The sequence below is a fragment of the Mesoplodon densirostris genome, chromosome 7 (genome assembly GCF_025265405.1).
Source record: "Mesoplodon densirostris isolate mMesDen1 chromosome 7, mMesDen1 primary haplotype, whole genome shotgun sequence".
Classification (NCBI taxonomy): domain Eukaryota; kingdom Metazoa; phylum Chordata; class Mammalia; order Artiodactyla; family Ziphiidae; genus Mesoplodon; species Mesoplodon densirostris.
The window spans coordinates 15,939,986-15,965,572 of record NC_082667.1 but is presented as its reverse complement, the minus strand read 5'-3'; the positions used below and the strand labels follow the sequence as shown (position 1 = coordinate 15,965,572).

Here is a 25,587-nt window from a genome sequence, read left to right as displayed (position 1 = left end):
CATTCTCACCAGACGCCCGCGAGGCGCCCCCCGGCCCGCGTGGGGGCCGACGCGGGCCGAGACCCGCGGGAGGGGCTGGAATTCCTCCCAGGCGGGGCCCCCTCCCGCCGCCCCTCCCGGGCGCCCGCTTCCTCCCGCTCCCCGCGCGCCCCCCTCCCGGCCGCCAGCCAACTGCGTGCCCCCGGGGCCGGCAAGAAGCCACATGCCCCCGCAAGGAATGCCGGGCCTGGCGGTTGGAGGGCGGGCGCTGGGCAGGGCCGGGCTGGGCAGGGAGCGCCCCGCCGGGAAGGTTGGTGAGAGGGAGAGAGGGAGAGAGCGAGCCCGCGCCCTCCCCGGCCCCCCGCGCCGCCCCTGCTCCCAGCCGGTGCGCAGTGCCGGCCGGATCTCGGGATCTCACACTTTCCCAGCCGGACACACAGCCGGGATAACTCGCGGGCTTCAGGAGTGGGGGGGGAGTCCCGGTGGGGTGCGGGGGGGCTGGGGCGGGGCTTCTAGGCCCGGCCCGGGCCTCCCCCGCCCCCCTCCGCGCGCCCCCAGTCCCCGCCGGCTCGGAGAAGGGGGCAGGCCGTCACGTTTCCCCACACCCCTCCCCGCTGCCGGCGGCTTTGGGGCCCCGGTGGGGAGCAGGGGGCTGATTAGCCGAGGAGCAGGGGTGTGGCCAGCGGGGCCCCGGGTAGTGAGTCACACACGCTGCTCGCCCAGTCCGGGGGCCGAGCGAGCTCCCAGCCCGAGCTGAGCGCTGTTCTGGCCCGAAGAGTGAAGAGTGTCCCCGGGCTTGGCATGAGGACCCTGGGGTGCCAAGGGAGGGGCTGAAGCCCAGCGCGGTGGTGGAGGAGGGCGGTAAGCTGCGGGCTAGGGAGACTCCCCTAGAGAGAGCTGGGTGGGGCTTGGAGTCAGGGCCGGCCCACACGGGGACCCCCAGGCCCCGCCTGTACCTGCTCTGAGCTGGCAAAGCGAGCCTGGCTGCATTCCCTGGCAGCCCCTGGGTGAGGGGCTGTGCAGCCAGGCGCTCAAGGCCCATTTCATCTGCCTGCCCCCTTTGGCCCCAGCTGGACTTGAGTCAATCCCTCCCCTGCTCCCCATTGCAGAGTTTTGTGCAGAGGCTCCTGTGGGTCCCTCATACCCTTTGCCCTTTGGTCTTGGGGTATAGGCTGTGCTTCCCAGCCCTGCCTCCTGGCCTGAGCTACTCCCGGCCCCTGACCCCATGGGGCTGGTGGCTCCAGTCGTCCCCAGGACCAGCCCGGGATAGAAATGGCATTTCCTCTTGGCCGGGCTACAGCTGTTTTTGTTGTCTGTGTTCTTAAGCGCTTCCTCTGGGGATGGCAGGGAGGGTAACCAGACTCCAGGAGACCCCCGCTTGCCCTCTCTGCCACTCACCCCTCTTCCCCTGTCTCTTTGATCCTCTTCCTGTGGTGGTCCCGCCTTCGCGTCCCCAGGACAGAATGACTGAGAACATGAAGGAGTGCTTGGCGCAGACCAAGGCAGCCGTGGGGGAGATGGTGACGGTGGTGAAGACAGAGGTCTGCTCACCGCTCCGCGACCAGGAGTATGGCCAACCCTGGTGAGGCCCCAATGTGGGGACAGGCGAGGGAGAAGGTGGGGGCATTGCTGGGCTGGGTTGATGGGAGACCCTGGGAAAGACATCCCATGCTTTACTCATCTTCCATATTCTGCTCTGGGCAACTCCTAGGACCAGGGGTGAGCACAGGCTCTAGAAAAACCCAAGCAGTGGCCCAAGAAAGCCTGAACCCAGGTCTCAGGACTCCTACCTTTCCACTACCCACTGCACTGAACAAGCAGGTGGGCTGGGGTTCCTCCACCTGACTCACATCCGGCCACGTCCTCGGTTTCCCTGCCCACCAGCCTCTCACTCTGATCGCTTTGTGCTTTCTCTACTGGCCCCTGTCCTGGCCAGCTCTAGGAGACCAGACCCCTCCGCCATGGAAGTGGAGCCCAGGAAACTGAAGGGGAAGCGTGACCTCATCATGCCCAAAAGCTTCCAGCAAGTGGACTTCTGGTGTAAGTGGAGCTTGGGGCTACTCTTGGCCACTCCGCGTGCCCTTCACCCCCACCCCCACCCCCCATCCCATCTCTGCTTAGGGAATTTGCAGTGAGAATACTGAAGATAGACACTCACCTATTATGTACCAGACACAGGTCCAGGCCTCAGTTAATCCTCACCATTAGCCACTGAGGTGTCCATTATTTGGTCCCATTTTCCAGGGGAGGACACTGAGACTTGGTGAGGGTTAAATACCACCTGCGTCAGGTCCCATAGCTCACAGATGCACAGCTGCAATTCAAACCCAGACCTATTTGACTCCAGTCATGATCTTTCTTCTATTTTTTCAAACTGGCTTCCTTGGCGTTGGTGGGTGTGTCCTTTGAGTCCCCAGGGAGGGGAGTGAGTTATCACTACTGAAGACTCAGGGGCCTCTGACTGGCTGGGGTGGAGCCAGGGCTGGGACTCCCGAGTCCCATGCTGTGTACTTTCCACTGGCTTACACTGTCCTCAGGGTGGGCCTCCCATCAGCCCCTCAGCCACCTCCATGGGGGTCCTACCTCCCAACTGAGGCTCTCTTTCCTCTTTCCATCCCTCCAGTCTGCGAGTCCTGCCAGGAGTACTTTGTGGATGAGTGCCCGAACCACGGTCCCCCGGTGTTTGTGTCCGACACGCCGGTGCCTGTGGGCATCCCAGACCGGGCGGCCCTCACCATCCCCCAGGGCATGGAGGTGGTCAAGGAAGCCAGTGGGGAGAATGACGTGCGTTGCATAAATGAGGTCATCCCCAAGGGCCACATCTTCGGCCCCTATGAGGGGCAGATCTCCACCCAGGACAAATCAGCTGGCTTCTTCTCGTGGCTGGTGAGTGTCTCCCGGGCTGTGCCTTGGAAAAGGGTGCCACGAACATGGAAGGAAACCAGCAGGGGGAGCCATACGCTGGCCCAGAGCTTTTCTGCCATCACTCCTGGACACGTGGATGATGGATCTTGCTGTCCCCTTGCCCCTGTGACCCTTGGTGGCCGAGGGCCATGGGGAGGAGCCCCATCTGGCAGTAGTCAACAGAATCAGTGGTGGGGCAGTTTCTCCATGAATCCTCATGCGTGTGTCTGGCAGGCCATTCTATGACATTTATGAAGGGTTTACCCAAGCCCTCATCTGGAGTGGGTGACCTGGAGCTGGGACTGTGGGGATGCATAGCATGACGTTCAGCTAAAAAAGCAGTAATATCCAATGCTAGAGGTAAAGCTTCCAACAAGACGGGCACGGTCCCTACCCTCTGAGAGTGGACAGTCTGGTGGGGAGCACAGGCAGTGAACAAATACATGCACATGTGACAATTGCTACTGAAGGGGGAATACAGGACGCTCTGGGTATACAGGGAGATGGCAGCGTTCACAGAGCTCTGGGATTTGGGGCCTGGAGCCTGAGTTCATCATGTCAGCCAGGTTTGCTAATTACTACCTAATGTGACCTGGGATGAGTCATTGAACCTCTCTGTGCCAGTAATCATAGCTGATGGTGAAGATGAAATGAGTTAATGCTGCAAAGTTCTTAGAATCCTGCTTGCCTTTAGTAAGCACACAGTAGCTGTCAGCTATTATTGTTGTTCTGGGCCTACTTGGGTTTGGGCAAGATCTCCTCTGGTCTGAGACTTGAAGAATGAGTAGCAGTTAGTAGAAGGGGGATGGAAAAACGCTCCATGTAGGCAGAACAGCTGAGAGAGAGGAACCTAAGAAGTCTGGTGGGGCAGCGGCAGTGAGCCTGAGAGGCAGAGCGGCGAGACTTGGCAGGAGAGGGAGATGGGAGCCAGATCATGCTGTGTTTCATAGGCCATGACAAGTGCATCCTTCATCCTGTGGGTCAGGGGAAGCCATCGGAACGTTTCAAGCAGAGGTGTGACATGGTAGGTTGAAGAATGGAGAATTGGGATTCTAGGTAAAAGGCTGGGGTGGGAGTTCACATCTGGAAAGATGGTGGCTTAAACTCAAGGGCTAGAGGTGAGCACGTTTGAGAGAGATTTAGGGGGGAGAATCCCCAAGCTTCGTTGATAGACAGGATGAGAAGGTGAGGAAGAGGGATTTTCAGATTCGAAAAGGAAGGATTATCAGTGATGACTTTCAGGCCCCAAACTTGAACACAGATGGGGGACATGGAACAGTAGAGAGAGGCAGGCTGGGGGTAGGAAGATGAGTCATTTATCGTTAAATAAACACCTCTTGAAGGTCTGCTTTGTGCCAAGCACTGGGCTGGCTCTGGGGACGCAATGGTGGACCAGATCAGACATCAGTCCTGCCCTCGTAGAATTTACTGTGGGGAAGATGGAAGAAATTAAAGAATAAGATAAGCATCAATAAATATAACATTGGGGCTTCCCTGGTGGCGCAGTGGTTGAGAGTCCACCTGCCGATGCGGGGGACGCGGGTTTATGCCCCGGTCCGAGAAGATCCCACATGCCGTGGAGCGGCTGGGCCCGTGAGCCATGGCCGCTGAGCCTGCACATCCGGAGCCTGTGCTCCGCAATGGGAGAGGCCACAACAGTGAGAGGCCCGCGTAATGCAAAAAAAATAATAATAATAAAAAAAATAATAAATGTAACATTATGGCTCTGAAAGGTAATGGAGAGACAGTGGGGCTAGGAGAAACGTGATCAACCAAGGGATTTGATGGGGCCAGAAGTCGGGGAAGGCTTCCTAATAGTTGAGCTGTGATTGAAGGAAGAGAATTCCCACCAGGTGATGATTGGTGAGGGGCATGAAGATGGATGGAACACCACGAGCAAAGGTCCTGTGGCAGAAGAGAGTACGGTACGTTTGAGCAACTGGGAGGTCAGTGTGCCTGGAGTGCAGCAAACATGGGCCTGGAAGAGACAGCGGCTCGGTCATGTAGGGTCCAGTGGGCCAAACTGGGACTTCCGTTCTCCATTTTAAGAACAGTGAAAGGCTTTCATTGATGTTTTGAAAGGGTGACTTTGGCTGCAGGCTGGAGAACTGCTGGGGTAGAGCCATTGGTCAAGAATGGACGTCTGCACCCCAGTCAGAGGACTGTGTTCGTTCTTGAAGTCGGTGACGGTGGAGGGTTGAGCTAGGGTGGGGCAGAGACATGGAGACAAGTGAACTGGTTTGTGAACTATTTCAGAGATGAAAGAGATTTGACTTGGGAAGAGACCTGTTGGCCCAAGTAAGGGAGAGGGAAGTGTCATGAACAACTCCTGCAGCGTTCCTCTCCCTACAGGTGAGGAATGGTGAATTTCTGTGAGAAATGGGGAACGCCAGAAGGGGACTGGGTTGAGGGGAAGATCCTGATTTTGGTTTTGGGCTTGTTGAGTTTGGAGTGATGCCTTGGATATCTTGTTGAGTGATGCCAAGATATCCAAGTAGTGATATCAACTAGGCAGCTTTATATATATGGGTTCAAAGCTTGGAAAGGACGACTGGAGATGTTACTTCATGAGTCACCTGTGCATAGGTGATCAGTGGGGCCAGAGGGCTGGAGGGCAGCCCCCAGGGAGAACGGGCTGAGCGAGAGGTGGAGCAGCCTAAGGACTAAGCTTTGAGGAACTTCAACGGTGAGCGGTCCAGAAGGGGAGCTCGATCCTGCAGGGGAGAGAGAGCAAGAGTGGCCTGAGGTGGGAAGGCCAGAATGTCCAACAATGTCCAACTCTGCTGAGAAGCCAAGCAAGAGAAGGGTTCGAAAGCATTTTCTGGATTTAGTGCCAGGGAAGTCATTGGTGACTTTAGCAAGAGCTGTTACTATAAGCCAGTGGTTGTCAACCTGGGGCAATTTATACCTCCCGCCCCCTTTCTGGGGTAGTTGGAAATGTCTGGATTTTTTTTTTTTTGCCATCACAACTTAAGATGGAGATATGCTACTGGCATCTAGAAGTAAGAGGCCAGGGATGCTGCTAAACCTTTTATAATACATAGGGCAGCCTCCTACAACAAAGAATGATCTGGCCTCAGTCGTCAACAGTACCAGGGCTGAGAAATCCTGCAGAAGAGTAATGAGATGGGAAGCTCATTAGAATGGAGGTGACTGGTATAGTCACTTCTCAGAAGTTTGATTAGAAATAAGTGGAGGAGGGCTTCCCTGGGGGCGCAGTGGTTGAGAGTCCGCCTGCCGATGCAGGGGACACGGGTTCGTGCCCCGGTCCGGGAGGATCCCACATGCCGCGGAGCGGCTGGGCCCGTGAGCCGTGGCCGCTGAGCCTGCGCGTCCGGCGCCTGTGCTCCACAACGGGAGAGGCCACAGCGGTGAGAGGCCCGTGTACCGCAAAAAAAAAAAAAAAGAAATAAGTGGAGGAGAGAGACAGGAAGGGTGATGGCTGAGGGAAGACTGGGGTCAAGGGAGTTTGTTAATGAGACATTAACTTCCTTAAAAAACCCAATGGAGGGAGTCCTGCTGAAGAAATGATTTAATACACAGTAGAGATAAGGTGTGATGGGTAAGCTTTTATATTACCTACGAAGGTTCACATGGAGACACTGGCTGTAGAAAGGAGGTGGGCCAACATTTTTTCTGTCCCTGGAGGGATATCCTAGAGATTTGGAGCAGGTGAAGGGAGGTAACTATAGTAGGCCAAACAATGGCTCTCCAAAGATGGCCATGTCCAGATCCCTGGAACTTGTGAATGAACGTGTTATATGGTAAAAGGAACTTTGCACATATGATTAAGTTAAGGACCTTGAGATGGAGAAATGATCTTGACTTATCGGGGTGGGCCCACTGCCGTTACAAGCTTCTTTTTAAGAGGGAGGCAGGAGAGTTAGAGTCAGAAAGAAAAGATTGGAAGACCCTATGCTGCGGGCCTTGAAGATGGAGAAGGAGCCAGGAGGCAAGGCATGCAGAGTCTACAAAAGGCCAGGAAACAGATTCTTCCCTCAAGCCACCTGAAAAAAACTCAGCCCTGCCAACACCTTGATTTTAGGATTCCTTACTTCCAGAAAAGGAAGACAATAAATTTGTGTTGTTTTAAGCCACTGTGTTTGTGGCCATTTGTTATAGCAGTAGTAGGACACTAATCCAATGGGCTGATGTGTTTGGGGGGACATCTGCTAAAATGTGCAGAGAGGTGGAGAGAGGTAGCCTGAGACTGAGGAGAAGGCGAGTTCAGGTTGGGATGGGTAGAGATGGAGGTGCCCTCGAGATGCCCAGGTGGCGCTGTCCCGAGGCACGTCGGTGTGTGTGGGTCTGCAGCCGAGGGCAGATGCCTGGGTATGGAGGGAAAACCAAGCATATAAATATATGCAGCTGAAGCCCTGGGAAGGGTTGAGCAGTGGGGTCAGTGCTGCAGAGGGCGAGAAGCTTGAGGATCGAGAACCCATTGGCACACAGGTCTTGGTGTCCTTGGCAGGGGCAGTTTCACGGGTGGAAGCCACATTGCTGTGGATTGAGATGTGAGTGGGAGGTGAGGAGAGGGAGCCAGAAAGGGTGATTGGCTTGTTTTCAAAGTCTGGCTACTCATTGAGCAATTATTATATGCCAGGTGTATACCACATTCTCCCTCAAAACAGTCCCACAGGTGGAGGTGGCTGCCCATCTCATTCAGATAAGGGAACCCGGGACTGAAGAGGTCCAGCAAGCAGCCCCAACTCCCGTAGCTAGTACCTGGCAGACCTTGGGTTCCTTCAAAGACAGCATCCCTCCGTGATGCCTGGGGCTTTAAGGAGTTCCATCGTGGGGAGACATGCCTAAGGAGGGGGAGCAGTGAATGTGGTTATGTGTCCAAATTCAATCTATCCTCACAGACACAGAGCAACTCCCATGCACTGGGCACTGCGCAGGAAGTTCTGGAGGTAACACAAATGCATGAAGTTTGCTCTCTGTTTTTATAGAGCCTTTGGTTCAGCCACAGGGAGTGGGGACTGAGGTAGATGGGAAGGCAGGAGGCCTATTCCCGACCCAGAGTTTGTCTGGTGATTGTGGTGCTACAGCAGGCTGTAGGGGTAGGCAGAACGGGAGTTGGTTTTGGCTGGGCAAATTGGGGATGGGTTTTGAAGGATGGGTAGGAGTTTAGCAGAGGAGGCTGATGCCTTCTCAGCCTGTGGGAAAATCTCAGGGGAGAAAATCTAGTGTCATGCCCAGGGAAGGGCTAGTAGGGTCCCCTTCTTTCCCATCAGAGTCTACCCTATGGGACAGCCCAGCCGGGAAAGGTTGGAGTCTCTAAAGCAGATAGCTTCCCCAGGTTCGTGGCCTGGCATGGGTCTGGGTCCGGAGAAAAGGGATAATAGGAAGCTCTGGAGTTTGCAGCGTGGTCATAGACCAGGTCTATCTGGTTGTGGCCTGTCGTTCAAGGGCAGGGCCAGAGGCAACAATGTTGCTTCCTTGGAGGTTCCTTCCATGGGCCTCTGAGCTGCGGCATGGGCATGGGTGCAGGGACAGTATGGCTGGAGATCGCAGGACCACGTGGAGGCTTTGACCTTTGTGATGCAGAGAAGTGAGAGGTGTTGAAGCCTGTGTGTGTGTGTGTGTGTGTGTGTGTCTGTCCTCAGTTGGGGCCTCAGCTGGGGCAAAGCAGGAATGAGGAACAGCTCTGCCTGCTCAGACGATGGGTTGGCTGAATGGTGCGAGGGGAGGAAAGGTGGGCTGAACCACGGCCCTGACTTTGGACCAGGATCCGGAAACTCCACATCCTAAATAAACTGCATTCATCTGTCAAATCCTGTCCCAAAGCTATACTTGTCTGTTCTTGACCTTCTGCCTGCCTTCCAAAGCTCTGGCCTCTTTCCAACACAACACATTTCCTTCCATAACTCAGTATGTAGAGTCTTCTCCAGCAGAAACAATGGTGGTGCTATAAGGATAAGCATAGCCGTTAATGCTTATTGAGTGCCTACTACGTGTCTGGGTCTGTACTCAGCACTTCACAGGATGATCTCATTTGATCCTAGCGATGCCCCTGTGAAGCAGGTATTGTTCTATCCGTTGCACAGCGGAGGAAACTGAGGCCTGGAGAGGATGAGTCATTCTGCACAAAGCTAAACGGCTAGTGAGTATCTGAGCTGGGGTTCAAACCTGGGCAGTGTGCCTCCAGAACCCACCTTCTCATTCGCCCTCCTGGTCCTCTCCACCTCCCTTACTTGTCAGGCCTATGCCTACCTCCTGACCTTGGTTGACTCTGTTCCACTCATCCTTCCTGCCCAGTACAAGGTCCCTCTCCATCTCCCCTCAACCTGGAGGAAAGCTGGTCCCACTGCGTGAAGTGTGCTGCAGGGACAGGGCCCGGGTTTAGAAGAACCAAATGGCCATTTCCACTTTGCATCTCTCCTTCACGGCCTGGCCTCCTTGGAAGGAGTTTTGCTCTCACTTCTGACTGTTTGGAAAAGAAATTCCCCTTCCTCTGCTTACTCATCTCACTGGAAATCATAGACTCCATAAGTCATTGCCAAGGTTGCCAGGCTGCCCTCAGGCACTGCAGGCCAGAGACGATGCTGCAGGCATGAGATGCTTGGGGAGCGCCAGGCAGCCATATGGTTTGGTAAAGAGGCAGAGAAAGAGGAGGCCAGCACAGGGTTTCTGTTTCAGTTTTACACTGAGACCCAGTCTGGTTCCAGAAGGGATTTAGGGCAGCCTAGCAGCATATATCAAATATAACATGATAGCATATTAAAGCTGAGAGAGAGAGAAGAAAGAAAAACAAGGGTGGAGACCCTAAGTGGAGCCAGGAATGAGGCTAAAAATGCATACCATAATGACCTGTGTGTGCACTTTTAGCTATAGAAGGTCCAAATCCGGCAGCCACTGGGGAAAGGCAGGCCTGCTTAGCTACCGGTGCTTTCTGGCCATAACTCGAGAAGTCCCAGGTAGCTCCCGAGGAGGTCTCCTTTTCTGGGTAGAGGCTGGATGGGAGATTTCCCAGGCCTCCTTATAAAGAGGACACTGTGGTGGGATTGCTCCCCTGCAGTCAACCAGCCTCTCTGCCTGCCAGACTCCTACTGTTCTGGGGAGAAGCAGACATGAAATGGGGTTTCAGTGTTTTCCATTTCAGCTTCCATCGTAAAAATGGAGATTTATTTTAAAACTTGAAATTGGATGTGCAAAAGCTCATGACGCCCTCCAGAACAGAGTCTGAGAAATCCCGAGTAGCTGGGATAGATGAAGTGTGAGCAGACAGCTGCAACAGTGCAAGATGTCAGCGGGAGCAAGAGGTGGGGTGGGGCTCAGAGAAGGGAAGAACAACGGACTGGTCCAGGAAGGAAAGAAAAGGCCCATTTGAAACAGGTTGGGCTTCTGTGTGTGTGTGTGAGAGTCTGAGCAAGTGCGTTTCATGCTTATTTGTTAAGTTCTATTAACTCTTTATTCTGAAAATTTCAAACTCTACAGAAGTATAAGAATAGTATGATCAATAGCCACACACCCTGCATCTAGATGCGCCCGCTGCTAACATTTTATAACAAGTGCTTCAGTCTCTCTCCATATATCTACCTACAGGCATGTGCACGCACGCGCGCGCACGCACACGCACATTCTTTTTCGTTCGGTTTTTCTGAACTGTTTGAGACGTAGTTCCAGACATCAGGCGTCATGGGCCATGCAGTGTCTGTCACCACTACCCAGCTCTGCCTTTGTACCATGAAAGCAGCCGTAGACAGCACATGAATGAATGAGCGTTGCTGGGTTCCAATAAAACTTTATTTGTAAGCACTGACATGTGAATTTCATATAAGTTCAAATGAAATTTGAGTTTCACAAGTTTTGAAAATCAAACAAATGAAATTATACGAAAAAACTTTTTTCAATTATTAAAAAAACAACAAGCAAAACCACACTTAGCTCACAGGCTGTATAAAAATAGATGAGGAGCTGGATTTGACCTGCCGGCAGTAGTTTGCTGACCCCTGTCCTATATAATCACAATATAATTATTATATTCAGGAAGTTTAACCATGGATACAGTGTACTGTCTCAACTACAATCCATATTCAGATTTTCCCAATTGCCTTGCGTAACGGCCTTGGTAGTTTCCCCTCCATTCAGGACCCACTCAAGCATCACACATTGCATTTACTTGTCATGTCTCATTAGTCTCCTTTATTCTAGAACAGTTTCCCTGCATTGTGTTTTCTCTTTCACGATATCGCTGCTTTGGAAGAGTTCAGGACAGTTGTTTGCAGAACGTTCCACAGTTTAGATTTGTCTGATTGTTTCCTCATGATAGATTCAGATTATAGATTTTTTTTGGCACAGCTGATGTTTTGTCTTTCGCACTGCAGATAGCAGGAACACATGATGTCCGTTTGTCTTCTCTTTAACCCAGTGCTTTTAGCAACTATTGATGATTCTTGCCTGTCAATTATTTTTCATGGTTCAAAATGATTTTTAACCATTCCTTCTACACTTATAACTTGACATTCTTCTGTTAGGAAAAAAAGTGCTCAACTCTCTCCCCCACCCCATTCCTTAAAGTTATTTTTAGTATCAGTATGGACTCAAGGATTCTTTTTTTTTCTTCAGTGTGTTCTAGTCCATTCCCGTCATTATTCATTTTGAGCTTTAAATTGCCCTAGATTTGGCCAACAGGAGCCCGTTCAGACTGGCTTCTTTTCCTTCTTTTAGTACTTCCTTACTTTCTGTGCAAAGAAGTTCTTTTTTTTTTTTTTTTTTTTTTTTTTTGCCATGCCACGTGGCATGCAGGATCTTTAGTTCCCTGACCAGAGATCGAACCCATGCCTCCTGCAGTGGAAGCTCAGAGTCTTAACCACTGGACCGCCAGGGAAGTCCCAGAGAAGATGTTCTAGCCATCTCTCTTAGGAGCTCTAATTTGTTTTAGTGAGAAATGGTATTTAGAATTCAAATCTCTGAGCACTAGGTATGTGCATTGCTCTTGGGGTGTCCTTGCTTCTAAGCCTGAACTAGGTTTTGAGGGATGTGTTGAAGTGAGTGGCCAGCAGAGTCAGGAAGTGAGGGAACACGGAATCACAAGCAGTGGGCAGAGCATATACAAAGGCCCAGGGATACATGTGTAAGTTGAGGTGTGGAATGGTAATGAGGTACAGGGTGTGCTTAGAAGGAAAAGTGGAAGATGATGCTAGAAAAAAGTTGCTTTTCTCATGTTCTAAGATGTTATGGATCTTAAAACACTATTGATTCAATATCAGCTTTTCCAGGAATAAAAACATGTACCTCAACCCTAAGATTCCTCTTAATATCAGAAGCATTAAATGGCTTGGCTTGTATAACTTCTATAAATGCTGGTAGTTTGGTTACTGAATCATGAACCAAACCAAAGATTTCCCCCCCAACCCCAAATATAATATGCTAGTGAATTAGTTTTGCCTGGAACTGAGTCTGTAGTTCTCTCTGTAATTCTCAAACTCTACTGTATGGAACAAAAATAAAGCATGAGAGGCCACAACAGTTGAGAGACCCGTGTACCACACACACACACAAAAAAAAGCATGAAAAACTATTCTGAACTCTTCTGAATTTTCACTATAAGCCAGCTTCTAACTTGACCTTCAACATTCCTTGTCTCCTCAGCACTTCCACTGCAGTTGTGTTTCTCACTTTTGTTATATTGAGGCCACTTTTTAAAATATATGTATATATTTTACTAGAGTTACCATGCTGTACATTACATACCCAGGACTAATTTATTTTGACCACCTTCCTGCACTTTGACAACACCCCACCTCCTGCCTCTGGCAGTCATCCGTTTTCTGTATCTATGAGTTCAGGGTTTGTTTGTTTGTTGTTGTTTTAGATTCCACATATAAGTGCGATCATATGGCGTTAGTCTTGATCTCACTTATTTGTCTTAGCACAATGCCTTCAAGGCCCATCCATGCCATTGCACATGGCAGGATTTCCTTCCTTTTTATGGATGAAAAATATTCCCTTGTATATCTATCCACATATTCATTGATGGGCACTTAGGTTGTTTCCATTTTTTGGCTGTTATAAATAATGCTGCAGTGAACATGGGGGTGTAGATATCTTCTTGTGTTGTTTCCATCGGTTAAATACCCAGAAGTGGAATTAGTGGATCATATGGCAGTTCTATTTTTAATTTTTTAATTAAGGAGCCTCCATACTGGTTTCCATAGTGGCTGCACCAATTTACATTCCCAAAACAGTGCTCAAGGGTTCCCTTTTCTCCACATCCTCGTCAACACTTGTTATTTCTTGTCTTTTTGGTGAAAGCCATTCTGAAAGGTGTGAAGTGATATCTCATTGTGGTTTTAATTGCATTTCCCTGATGACTGGTGATGTTGAGCATCTTTTCATGTACACTTTGGTCAGGTGTCTGACTTTTATTCTTTTTTTTTTTTTTTTTTTTTGCTGTACGCGGGCCTCTCACTGTTGTGGCCTCTCCCGTTGCGGAGCACAGGCTCCGGATGCGCAGGCTCAGTGGCCATGGCTCACGGGCCCAGCCGCTCTGCGGCATGTGGGATCTTCCCGGACCGGGGCACAAACCCGTGTCCCCTGCATCGGCAGGCGGACTCTCAACCACTGCGCCACCAGGGAAGCCCTGACTTTTATTCTTTATGGGGTCCCAGTGTTACATTAATTTTATTCTAAAGTTACTTTAAAAGGTTTAAACATAAAAAACTAGATAAATACATTTCTTATAGCTTTTAAACAACTATAAAACCGAGACAGACTTAAAAATATAAAATGAATAGAACTATACAAACCAACATAATTCAAATGAACAAAATCAATGTCCTGTGTTGGATAATGTTTTACTGAAACTAACGTGCTGTTTATAGGATGAATACTACTTAGACACAGCTTCTTCCGCATTTGGCATGCCTGTGCTTTTGTGTGCCATGTGACACTTTTGTTTGTCTCTATTTAAAACACTGGGAAATCTTTCATTAATGCAACTGCCATGATGTTTCTTAGTCTTTGCCAGAATGCATCATTTACATATTAAACTTTGTATCTGTTCTTTTTTCATTGGCTTATGGCAAGTAGTAATAATTGGTGTTGTACAGTCAGCTGTTACGATGTAACAAGCAGTGGAATAGAATGGAGCTCTGTAAACTTTTTGTGTTAAGGGGCCAGATAGTAGGTATTTTAGGCTTTGTGGCCCCTACAGTGTCTGTCACACTACTCAATTCTGCCATTGCAGTGTGAGAGCAGCCGGAGGTGTGTGTGTTCTAGTAAGACTTTGTTTATGGAGACTGAAATTTGAATTCTGTGTAATTTTCACGATGAAAGAGTCTTCTTTTTTTTTTTTTTTTTTTTTTTTTGCGGTATGCGGGCCTCTCACTGTTGTGGCCTCTCCCGTTTCGGAGCACATGCTCCGGACGCGCAGGCCCAGCGGCAATGGCTCACGGGCCCAGCCGCTCCGCAGCATGTTGGATCTTCCCGGACCTGGGGCACGAACCCGTGTCCCCTGCATCGGCAGGCGGACTCTTAACCACTGCGCCACCAGGGAAGCCCAATAGTCTTCTTTTGATTTATTTTCAACCATTTAGAAATGTACAAACCATTCTTAGCTGGTGGGCTGTACAAAACAATTGGAGGGTGCTGGATTAAGTCTGCAGGCCCTGGTTTGCTGACCCCTGGCATATAGAACAACAATCACTGAGCCTTGCTTGGGTATCTGCTGGTTGATTGCAGATCCTCATTGATTCTGGTGTGTCCACTGGTTCCCTGCGGTTGGGCTGATTTAGTTGGGCTTGGCTGGGCTGCTCAGCCTCCAGCCACAGGGTGAGCTTGGCGGCTCACTGAGGGCCAAGTCTGCTCCAAGTGTGTGTTCTGGGCCCAGACTGAAGAGGCAGAGGCTCCCTGGGGAAGCTCTTCTCATCCCGGAGGCAAGCCCACCCTCACAAGCACGTTTCAAGCCCGTGTCTGCATCATGCGTGTTAACACCCCATTGGCCAAATAAGTCACGTGGCTGAACCCAAGGTCAAGGAGTGAAGAAGTATGGGCCACCTGTAAGACAGAGTCTAGTGCGGAGTCACACAGCCAGGGTGATACGGAGGGGTGAGAGCTGCGCCAAGGATTCAGTCTACGATGGGTGCCAACTCAGTCACAAGCACAATACTCTTTTTTAATTTTTTTTTTGGCTGCGCTGTAGGGCTTGCGGGATCTTCGTTCCCAGATCAGGGATCTAACCCAGGCCCCCTGCAGTGGAAGCGTGGAGTTTTAACCGCTGGACCACCAGGGAGTTTCCACAAGCACAATACTCTTGTGGGGCAGAAATCTCATGGGGATTCCCATGTATTGATTTTTTTTTAATGAAAACATTGAATTAAACATTCTTAGAGAGAACTTTCGGATCTTGAGAACATATCCAAAGACCCGACTTTGAGAAACACTAATCTCTAGTGAACTTTCTGGCTTTAATAATAGGGGTTTGGGGGTTTCCTGGTGTTTGAAAATTCCTCCAGGAGAAGTCTTGTCTGATTTATACCCCCAGAGCCAAATTCAGCACCGCTTAAACCCCAGTGGGTCCTCAGCAAATGGTAGTTAGGGTTGGTGGGCAAGCATCATAATAATAGCAACAACAATTGCTGTCTTTTGTTGGGCACTAAAGGATTTGTGTGTCTTAATTCTTGTATCCTCACAACGGTTCTATGGGATAGGTATTATTATCCCCCTTTTACAGATTGGGAAACTGGGGCTTAAAGGGCCAGGTTACTTGTCTGAGACCATGCAGTGTGGAACCAGGTCTTCGAACCAAAGCTTGAGCTCCTAACCTCCAACCCCGAATGTGACTGTCTAGATGCCCACGTGACATCTATTGGTCTTCCCACTGCCACCAACACACCCTTTTCTCTGGGGAAGGCTTTTCAAGCCAGTGACATAAGGTTGTTTCCTTTTCCTTGTCTGATTGCTGCTGATGAAGATTTGGCAGATATTTTTAACTGCTTTATTGAGATGGAAGTCATGTACCATACAATTCACCCATTTAAAGTGTGTAATTCAATGGTCTTTAGTATATTCCCAGATATGTGCAGCCATCACCACAGTCAGTTTTAGTACATTTTCATCACCTCAAGAAGTAACTCCGGGGCCTCCCTGGTGGCGCAAGTGGTTAAGAGTCCGCCTGCCGATGCAGGGGATACGGGTTCGTGCCCCGGTCTGGGAGGATCCCATATGCCGCGGAGCGGCTGGGCCCGTGAGCCATGGCCGCTGGGCCTGCGCATCCGGAGCCTGTGCTCCGCAACGGGAGAGGCCACAACAGTGAGAGGCCCACATACCGCAAAAAGAAAAAAAAAAAAAAAAAAGAAGTAACTCCGTCCTTTAGCTGTTACCCGCCTCTTCCCGTCTTTCCCTTCCAGCCCTAGGCATCCACTACTCTACTCTTTGTCTCTATCGATTTCCCTATTCTGGACTTTTCATGTGAACGAAATCAGTCATATACTATGTGGTCTTCTGTGACCAGCTTCTTTCACATGGCTTAACGTTTTCAAGGTGCGTCTGCGTTGTGACAGGTATCATTCCTTTTTATGGCCGAATAATATTCTACTGTGTGGATATACCACATTTTATCTGTGCATTCTTGCGTGGACAGTTAGGTTGTTTCCACCTTTTGGCTCTTATGAATAATGCTACTGTAAACACTTGTGTACAAGTTTCTGTGTAGACATATGTTTTCCCATCTCTTGTGTCTGTGCTTCAGAATGGAACTGTTGGGTCATATGGTAACTCTATGTTTAATCGTTTGAGGAACTGCCAGACTGTTTCCGGAGTGGCTGGACCATTTTACATTCCCACCAACAGTATATGAGGGCTCTGATTTCTCTCTTCTGGTTTCCAGCATTTACTGTTACCTGCCTTTTTGATTCTAACCATCCTAGTAGGTGTGAAGCGATATCTCCTTGTGGGCCTTTGGGTTTTTTCTCTGCTTTTTTCTGTCTCTTGTCCATTTCACTGGTTATTAGGGAGAGTTGCCCATGGTGGGTGTGTAGGTTGTGTTCTGAATAACCCCACGGGGTGAGTTTCACACCCGCCCTGTCACCACCTCCCTCTGCCTTGTTAACCAGGAAGACCTTTCAGGTCTGTAGCATGATGTATAAAGTTTGTTGCCAGCTAATTTCTCTCTGACCGCATGCCCATTCTTATTTGCATTTTTGCTGCCTCCCACATGGGCACATTCTCCTGGCTGTCTCCCCCACCCTTGCCCCAAGACCCCCATGTTAGGCATAATAAAGAGACAGGATTCAGACCAGTTTCCTGACCCTGCTCCTCAAGTCCTGGTCCAAGGGCTCATTTCATCAGTTTCACCAACAGCCAGATTCATTACCAAGGAGAGTGAGGCTGAGTGTGTTCAGGGTAGAGGGTGGTCGTTTCTGTGGCTGCTTCCAAAGCTGGGTGCCTTTTCCAGGCAGAGCAGAGGGACTTGGGAAAGGAAGAGCTGTCTGTACTGGTGACAGGGCTCTGGACTCACATTCCTCCCACTTGAAAGAAGCGTGTTTTGGGGCTAGTCACCGTTCTCTCTGAGCTCTAGTTTTCTTATCCATCAAATGGGGATGCACAGTCTAATGGAACATAACCCCATGAGTTGCTATCATTCACGCTTGTTGCATGCCTGGTGTGTAGTAGGTGGCAAAGCACGTTGCAGCTTTATTATCTCCACTTAGCTTCACGCGGGGGTTCAGGACCAGCTGGGGGTGATGAGTGAAATTACAGTTGTAAAAGCTGGATGTGGAATTTGGGATTGTATGTAAACATGCCTCATTTACCAGGTCTCCAGGGCCTTTTTGAAATTTGATAAATAGAATAATGAAAGGAAGTACGTACAGTTGTTCCTCAGAATCGGCGGGGGTTGGTTCCAGGGACCTCCATGGATACCCAAATCCATGGATGCTCAAGTCCCTTCTATAAAATGGTGCAGTGTTTGCATATGACCTACACATATCCTCCTGTGTATTTTAAATCATCTCTAGAATACTTAAAATACCTAATACAATGTATATGCTATGTAAATTGTTGTAAATGCTATGTAAATAGCTTCTGGTGTGTGGCAAATTTAAATTTTGCTTTTTGGAGCTTCTGGAAAAAAGTTTTAAAAATAGTTTTGATCCTTGGTTGGTTGAATCCGTGGGTGTGGAACCCGCAGATACATAGCGCTGACTGTACTAATTCCATTATCAGTTAAATGGTGGTGTGGGAGGTGTGGGGATGGGTTAGATCATGGTTCTTGAGCCTTCTTGAGTCACCTGGGGGTTATACTCATATGCTCGTATACTCATATACCTAGGGGGTTATACTCATATACCTAGGGGGTTATACTCATATACTCATATACCTAGGGGGTTATACTCATATACCTAGGAGGTTATACTCATATACTCATATACCTAGGGGGTTATAGTCATATATATTCATAAAATGCTGTGCACATTTTAAGGGACTGCCCCCCCATTCTTCTGGCCGAAGTCCATCCATAGACACCAAGTTAGGAACCCAGGCCCTGAATAATCTCAGAGGCCCCCTTCCAATTTAAGTGTTCTTCATTCCGTGTTTCTGGGCATAGCAGGGGCCAGAGTTCAAGTTCGAGTTCAGGCCAGCCTCTTTATCTCTCTGCGTTTCAGTTTGCCAGCCTGGGAAGTGGCGGGGGACTGAGGTGATGCCGCCTGCCTCCTGGGCTTCTGGGAGGAGCATCTGAGACATGTGAAAGAGCTTTGTCAACTGTCAGTGGCTTCACAAATCGTTTTTGTAACCGCTTTGCTCTAAGAGGAGTTGCAGAGCTGAAAATCAGAATGTTTTATGGATTCATTGCGTTCCTGGAAAGTTGCAGGCAAATCAGGTTTTTAAAAATCCAGTCTTGCCAGCACCTGGTTATGGCACCATTTAGAGGAGTCCAACAGTGAATCCTCGATTGTGGCAGACGTTCTGCCGCACAGCAGAATGTTCCTCCCTGTTAAAATGCCGATCTTCGCATCGGTATTCGAAAGATAATGATTTGCTCAAACCAGCAGCAAAGCTGGAAGTCCGCCGGAGAGGGCCCCAGGACACGATCCTGGTTGATTCTGATGAGGTCATTCAGGGGAGCCTGGGGTGACATCCATCACTCTGCAGAGCGCTTAAGAGCAAGGGCTGTACCTGCAGAGTATAAACTCCAGCTGCCTCACACATTTCCTTTGTGGCCTCAGGCAAGTTGCCTACTGGGTCTGAACCTCAGTTTCCTAGTCTGTAAAATGGGGATAATAGTTGTAGCTACCTTCATAGAGTTGTGAGAATTCATGAGATCAGAGTACTTGGCACAGTAAAATTGCTCCATCAACGGCAGTGGGTGATGTTTTATTATTGATGTCTTTGTTAATTATTACTATGGTCAGAAATAGTGTTCTAGTCCACATGGACCCATGCTTGACCCAGGGAGCCAAACCTTATGTTTTTTTATATTATTTTTTGAGGATCTGTCCACATAGCATCATAAAATTCTTAGAATTTTATACGTCATTTAGGACAGACTTCCACTCAGTGGGGAAATTCTTTCTTCCACGTCCCTGATAGTGAGTCATCCTGCTACTGCTTAAATACTCCCAGTAACAAGAAACTCACCACCTCACAAGGCTGCTTGTTCCATTGCAGGACGGTTCTGCATGTTAGAACATGTATCTTAGGACCGTTCTGCATACATGTTCCTCGCGCCGAGTTCAGGCCTGTGTCCCCCTAAGTGGTCCTGGTTTTGCCTTCCCTCCCCCACATTGTGGTCCTTCCCACATTTGATGATGGATCTGCTTTCTCTAGCCTCTTCTTCTCCAGTCTAAGGGACCCTCTTACCATGCAGGTCGTCCTTCTCTGGTCAGGCCCAGGTTATCAAAGTCCTTCTCACATCACAATGTTCAGAGTCTGGGCTGGTCCAGGAAGTGCTGGGTTCAGAAGGGCCAAGGAATCGACCTTGAAGGATGAGGCAAAGGAGGATGCTGGGAAACCAGTGTTCTTGGGCTTGGTCCCGAGCATCTGGCCCTGACCGGGCCTTTGTGGACCATCTCAGTCGCAGAACTTGAGGCCCACAGCCCGCTGTCTACTCGGATGGCTCATCAGTAGCATGTGATGTGCTCTAAGTACCCTCTGTGATCCTGCATGCCCCTGCTTCCTCCACCTAGAGCCCCCTCGCCCTCTTCTTCTTCAAGACTGCAGCTTAGGGCTTCCCTGGTGGTGCAGTGGTTGAGAGTCCACCTGCCAATGCAGGGGATACGGGTTCGTGCCCCGGTCTGGGAGGATCCCACATGCCGCGGAGTGGCTGGGCCCGTGAGCCATGGCCGCTGAGCCTGCGCGTCCAGAGCCTGTGCTCCGCAACGGGAGAGGCCTCAACAGTGAGAGGCCCACATACCGAAAAAAAAAAAAAAAAAAAAGACTGCAGCTTAGATTCCATGCCCTCCAAGAAAGTCCTCCACTGACCACCTGGTACAGGGCTCCAGCTCTGCGCTCCTGTGTTCCACAGAATTCCCCACCACACTGCTGACGACGGGACAGCACAGTGGCCTCTCTTCTGTATCCCCTGGACTGTGAGTTTTGTGAGAGCAAAGGCATTGTCTTCCCAGATCACCATTTTATCCCCAGAGCCTGTCACTGTAGCTGCTCCCTTGGTGATATTTGCTGAATGAATGAATGCTTGATTGGAGAAAATCCTGACTGACAGGGAAGATAAGCCAAGAAACATCCCTCAGCAAACCTGGAGATCTTAGGGGGATCTGAAGCCAGCAACAGAGACCTTAGGCAGCTCCTGTGTCCCTCACGGCTCCCACTCAGGCCTCTCAGCCCAGCTGAAGCTGCAGAAAGGCTGATTACAACCACCGTTGACCCCTCCCACCCAGAATTAATCATAACGAACATTTGGTCCCTTTAATAATCACCATTATGATCACAGTGCTAATAGCGACCTCTTATGGAGTACCTCCAAATCAGTCATGATGACAGTGCTGCAAGGTTGGTTTTTACCCCTTTTTACCAGGGAGGAAACTGAAGCCTGACCAGGGAAGTCACTTGCCCAAGACCACTCAGCTTGTTCGTGGTGACGCTGAGACTCTAGCCGATTCCCCGGGCTCCATGACTCTCACTACCCACTAGATGCTCTTGCTACTGGCTGCGGGACCTACAGATGCTTCTCTTTTCCCCGCAGAGAGAAAGGAGCAATCAGAAAATGATAATGAAGGGCGATTAGTATTATGATAAAGTACAGGGTTCCATGAGATTCCAGGGGAAGGTCCCTGTAGACTGGGATGTCATCTGGGGAGATTGCCAGGGGAGGGGAAGCCTGAGCTGCATGTTTTCTCTTTTTTGTCTGAGAGTTTTAAGCCACGGAGACAGTATAGTCTTGTAGCTAGACAAACAGAGCAAAAGCTTCATCCTCCTTCCTTCTGCCCTCCCCTCTAGAGGTAACCAGAGGTGAGAGTTTGAAATGCATCTCCCAGACTGTCTATGCACATACAAACACATGGAGTGATGTGCTGGCAAATATTTAGCAACCTGCTGCTTGCTGATGGTTGTGCTGCAGGATATATGTGCCAATTTTCTTGATGTCAAGGCTCCCAGCATGGCTGGTTTCAAGCTGCCAACATGAAGGCATTAAATGAGTAGCTGGGAAGAGATATATCATGACAGTTATTCTATAGTATTTCTACCATGTGGATACGGTGGATGCCAATACCCTCGAGAACATTGATCTAGTAAAATATAGTAAAATAATTAGGAAACTGTGGGTATATATTACCTTTGTAAAAATAGAATGTATTGAATTGTAAGTTTATATAATTTAATTTTTAATGATGGCTGTGTTTCACAACTGGTTCATGAGATTCTGGAAAATTTCACAGTCAGCTCTCGTTAGCCAGTACAAGCCAGCTCCAGCACGCCACTCATTTCCTTTTTACTCAAGTATTAACAGTATATAATTTGGCTCTTCATTCAATCCTTCATTCATTCAACCAGTATTTTACCATGTGCCGTGCCCCGTGTTAGGAACCGGGACCAGGCCCCTGTCATGAGCAGATAGCCATGCACTTGGCCATCACCAGCTTATGGTCTAAAGAGAAGGCAGCCAATTACTACATTGGCAAGTAGCCAAACCCTGCAATTGGGTCTCTAAAAGGAAGCAACAGGACAGTGTTATAGAGATAATACTGAGAGAGGCATGTGGAGGTCAGGGTGTGGAAGGGGAGACCCTACCTGAGGCTCAGGTCAAGAAAAACTTCTTCTGAGGAAGTGACAGAAACCGAGACCCAAAAGATAAGAAGGGACCAGCCGTGCAAAACTTAGAAAAAGTTGCCAAAGTGATAATACATTCACTTGGGTGCCATTTCTGTAAACTGTACAAACATGCAAAATGGTTCTATACGTTGTTTTTAGAAGAAATCCTTGTATAGTAAAATTGAGAAGGTTCCCTTCCAGCTTCAGGATGGAGGGAGGGTGGGAAAGAGAATGAATTGGAGGCAGAGATGGTCTTCAACAACATCTATGTATTTTCCTGAAGCAAGAGGAGACAGAGGTCTGGGACAGAAATGGCTGGTGGCCATTTTTGTTGGCTCTCACCAATGGGTACAAGGTGGTCAGTTACTTTACTCTTCATAATTTCTGAATGCTTGAAATATTTCATGAATATCATTTTTTTTAAGAGTGGGGAAAAGAGGTGGCAGGCAGCATGAAGTCTCACTCTTACAGCATTGTGGCTGCAGAAAGGTGAAGGGGGAGAGAGAGGCCTGAGAGAAGTTGGGAGGTAGGCAGCGACCACGTCGTACAAACCTTCAAGGCAGTGAACCTAAGTATGAATTTTATTATAAGTACAGTGTCTGCCTTCTTGAGCTGGTGGGTGACATGATCTCATTTACATTAATAGATTCCTCTGGCTGCCTTGAGGAGAATCAGTGGAGAGTTAAGAATGACATCAGGGAGGTTAGTAGAGACCTCTTGTAGTTGTCTGGAGGTGCGCTGATGATGGCAGGAAGCAGTGGAGACAGGAGCAGTTTTGAAATTTGGTTTGGAGGACTTGCTGAGGGATTAGATATGTGGGGATCAAGAGGCGGGGCATGACCCCTACGTTCATAGCAGCACTATTTGCAATTGCCGAGACATGGAAGCAACCTAAATGTTCATTGACAGATGAATGGATAGAGAAGATGTGGTACCTGTACACAATGGAATATTACTCAGCCATAAAAAAGAATGAAATAATGCTATTTGCAGCAAAATGGATGGAGATTATGATACTAAGCAAAGTAAGTCAGAAAGAGAAAGACAAATACCATATGATATCACTTATATGTGGAATCTAAAAAACGACACAAACGAACATATCTACAAAACAAAAACAGACTCACAGATATATGTGTATATGTGTATATATATATATATATATATATATATATATATATATATATGGAGAGAGAGAGAGAGAGAGACTTGTGGTTGCCAAGGGGGAGGGGAGGTAGGGGAGGGAAGGACTGGGAGTTTGGGATTAGCAGATGAAAACTATTATATATAGGATGGATAAACAACAAGGTCCTACTGTATATTACAGGGAACTATATTCAGTCTCCTGTGATAAACCATAATGGAAAAGAATATATGTATGTATAACTGAATCACTTTGCTGTACAGCAGAAACTAACACAACATTGTAAATCAACTATACTTCAATAAAATTTAAAAAAGAGGGAGGCATGAAGGATGACTTTCCTTTTTTTTTAGCAGCTTTATGGAGATATAATTCACATACTGTACAGTTCATTCATTTAAAGTGTACAATTCACTGGGGTTTGGTAGGGATGACTTTCTTTCTGAAACCTGAGTGGATGATGGTTTCAAATACCGTGATGGGGAAAATGAGAGGAACAGTCTTGAGGGTGGGGCCTGAGGTGAGTTTGAGCAGCCAGTGAGATATCCAATGGGGCGTGTCACATGGGAAATCAGATATTCACACCTAGGGCCTGCGATGAAAATCTGTGAGTAATGAACAGATTGAGAGTGTGGAAATGGATGTGAATGTCCAGAGAAAGAGTATAGGTAAAGAAGATGTGTGTGGAGGGGCCCGAGGGCTTGCAATTCAGATGGACTGAGAGAGAGTTCACACTTCCAGCCCCAGCCAAAAAAAAGAGGAGAAAAAGAAAGAGAGAGAGAGAGAGAGAGAGAGAGAGAGAAGGAGAGAAACATGAAGTGATCACAGAACTGAAAACAAAGGCCCGTAGGGCTCTAGTCTAGTGCAAGCAGAGTTGACCATCAGTTTTAGCTCCTATAGGGTACTATGAAATAGAAGTGCCCCAGGTGAGGTGAAGAGGGGAGCCAGGTTGACTGCTTCAAATGAGAAAAAGCAAGAGGTAGGCAGACAAACTCCTACTCAAGATAAGCCTCTGGACCAAACCTCCAGAACTAATGAAGAAAATTAATGTTACAAAAACAGCCTTCATAAACAATGACAAATGAATTCACTCTAATTAAAATAAAAATAGTAGCATATTCTGAAAATGAATTTAAAATAACTGGGATCTGAATCAGGAGTAGGTTTGACTGTGAGTCACTGAGATTCAAAATAACAGTGACTCGAGCAAAACAGGAATGAAGTTTTCTTCTATGAATACCTTCTGAGCCTGTATTAAGTCCTCAGGAACCAAGCTTGATCCAGCTAATCACTGTCTCAATGCTTGGATTATAGCCTCATAGTCCAAGTTGGTAGCTAGAGCTCCAGCCATTACATCTGCATTCCAGGCAGCAGGATAGTAGAAGTGCATACATCAGCTGTCTGTTAAAGAAGTTTTCAGGAAGATGACACATGACACTTCCACCTACATTCTGTTGGCCAGAACTTAGCCAGAGGAGAAGCCAAGAAATGTATTCTGTTATTACAGGTAGCCAGGTATTCGGTTATAATCCAGGGGTTCTGTTACTGTGGATGAAAGAGATAATAGATAATTAATACTCACAGCCTTAGGATCTTCAAAGAAATAAAGTAAGGATAACATCCATTAAGAAGAAAAGGACAGTGAGTTTTTGTTTGTTTGAATTTAAAACCTCTGCTCTTAGGAAGACGCCACCAAAAGAGTGAATAAACAAGCCATAGACTAGGAGAAAATATTTGTAAGACATATGCCTGATAAAGGACTTGTATCCATCATATATTTTTTAAAAACTCCCAAAACTCAGCAATAAGAAAAATCCCCACTATTTAAAAAATGCGCAAAAGATTTGAATAGACACTTCACCAGAAAAGACAATGCAGCGGACAAATGAGTGCACAGAAAGATATTCAATATCATTAGTCATCAGAGAAATGCAAATTAAAACCACAATGAGATACTGCTTCATACCTATCAAAATGGCTAAAATGAAAAAGCCTGTTCATACCAAGTATTGGCAAGGATGTGAGTCAACTGGAAATCCCACACACAACTGGTGGGCATGTAAAATGGTGCAACCACTTTGGAAAACAGTTTAGCAGTTTCTTAAAAGTTAGACATATTCTTACCATGTGTCCCAGCAATTCCACTACTAAGTATTTGCCCAAGAGAAATTAAAGCATATGTGTCTATACAAAGATTTATTAGTGATGTCTCTTAGCAGCTTTATTTGTAATGGCCAAAAACTAGACACAACCCAAATGTCCATCATAAGGAGATTAAAAAAAAAAATAGTGGCACATCCAAACAGTGGAATACTACTTACCAATACAGAGAAATAAACTCTGAT

At 48.2% G+C, this 25,587-nt stretch overlaps 1 protein-coding gene across 2 annotated transcripts in view; it reads left to right on the top strand.

Annotated features, from left to right (window-relative positions):
* Nucleotides 1–463: 463 nt before the first annotated feature.
* The window catches only part of PRDM11 (PR/SET domain 11), a 49,524-nt gene continuing 24,400 nt past the window's right edge, over nt 464–25,587 (top strand). For both annotated transcript variants that reach the window (XM_060105017.1, XM_060105018.1), the window contains exons 1-4: nt 464–840; nt 1,437–1,561; nt 1,916–2,019; nt 2,603–2,865. In XM_060105017.1, coding sequence (XP_059961000.1) covers nt 1,443–1,561; nt 1,916–2,019; nt 2,603–2,865 — 486 coding nt within the window. In that variant the 5' untranslated portion in view covers nt 464–840; nt 1,437–1,442. The remainder of the gene's footprint in view (nt 841–1,436; nt 1,562–1,915; nt 2,020–2,602; nt 2,866–25,587) is intronic.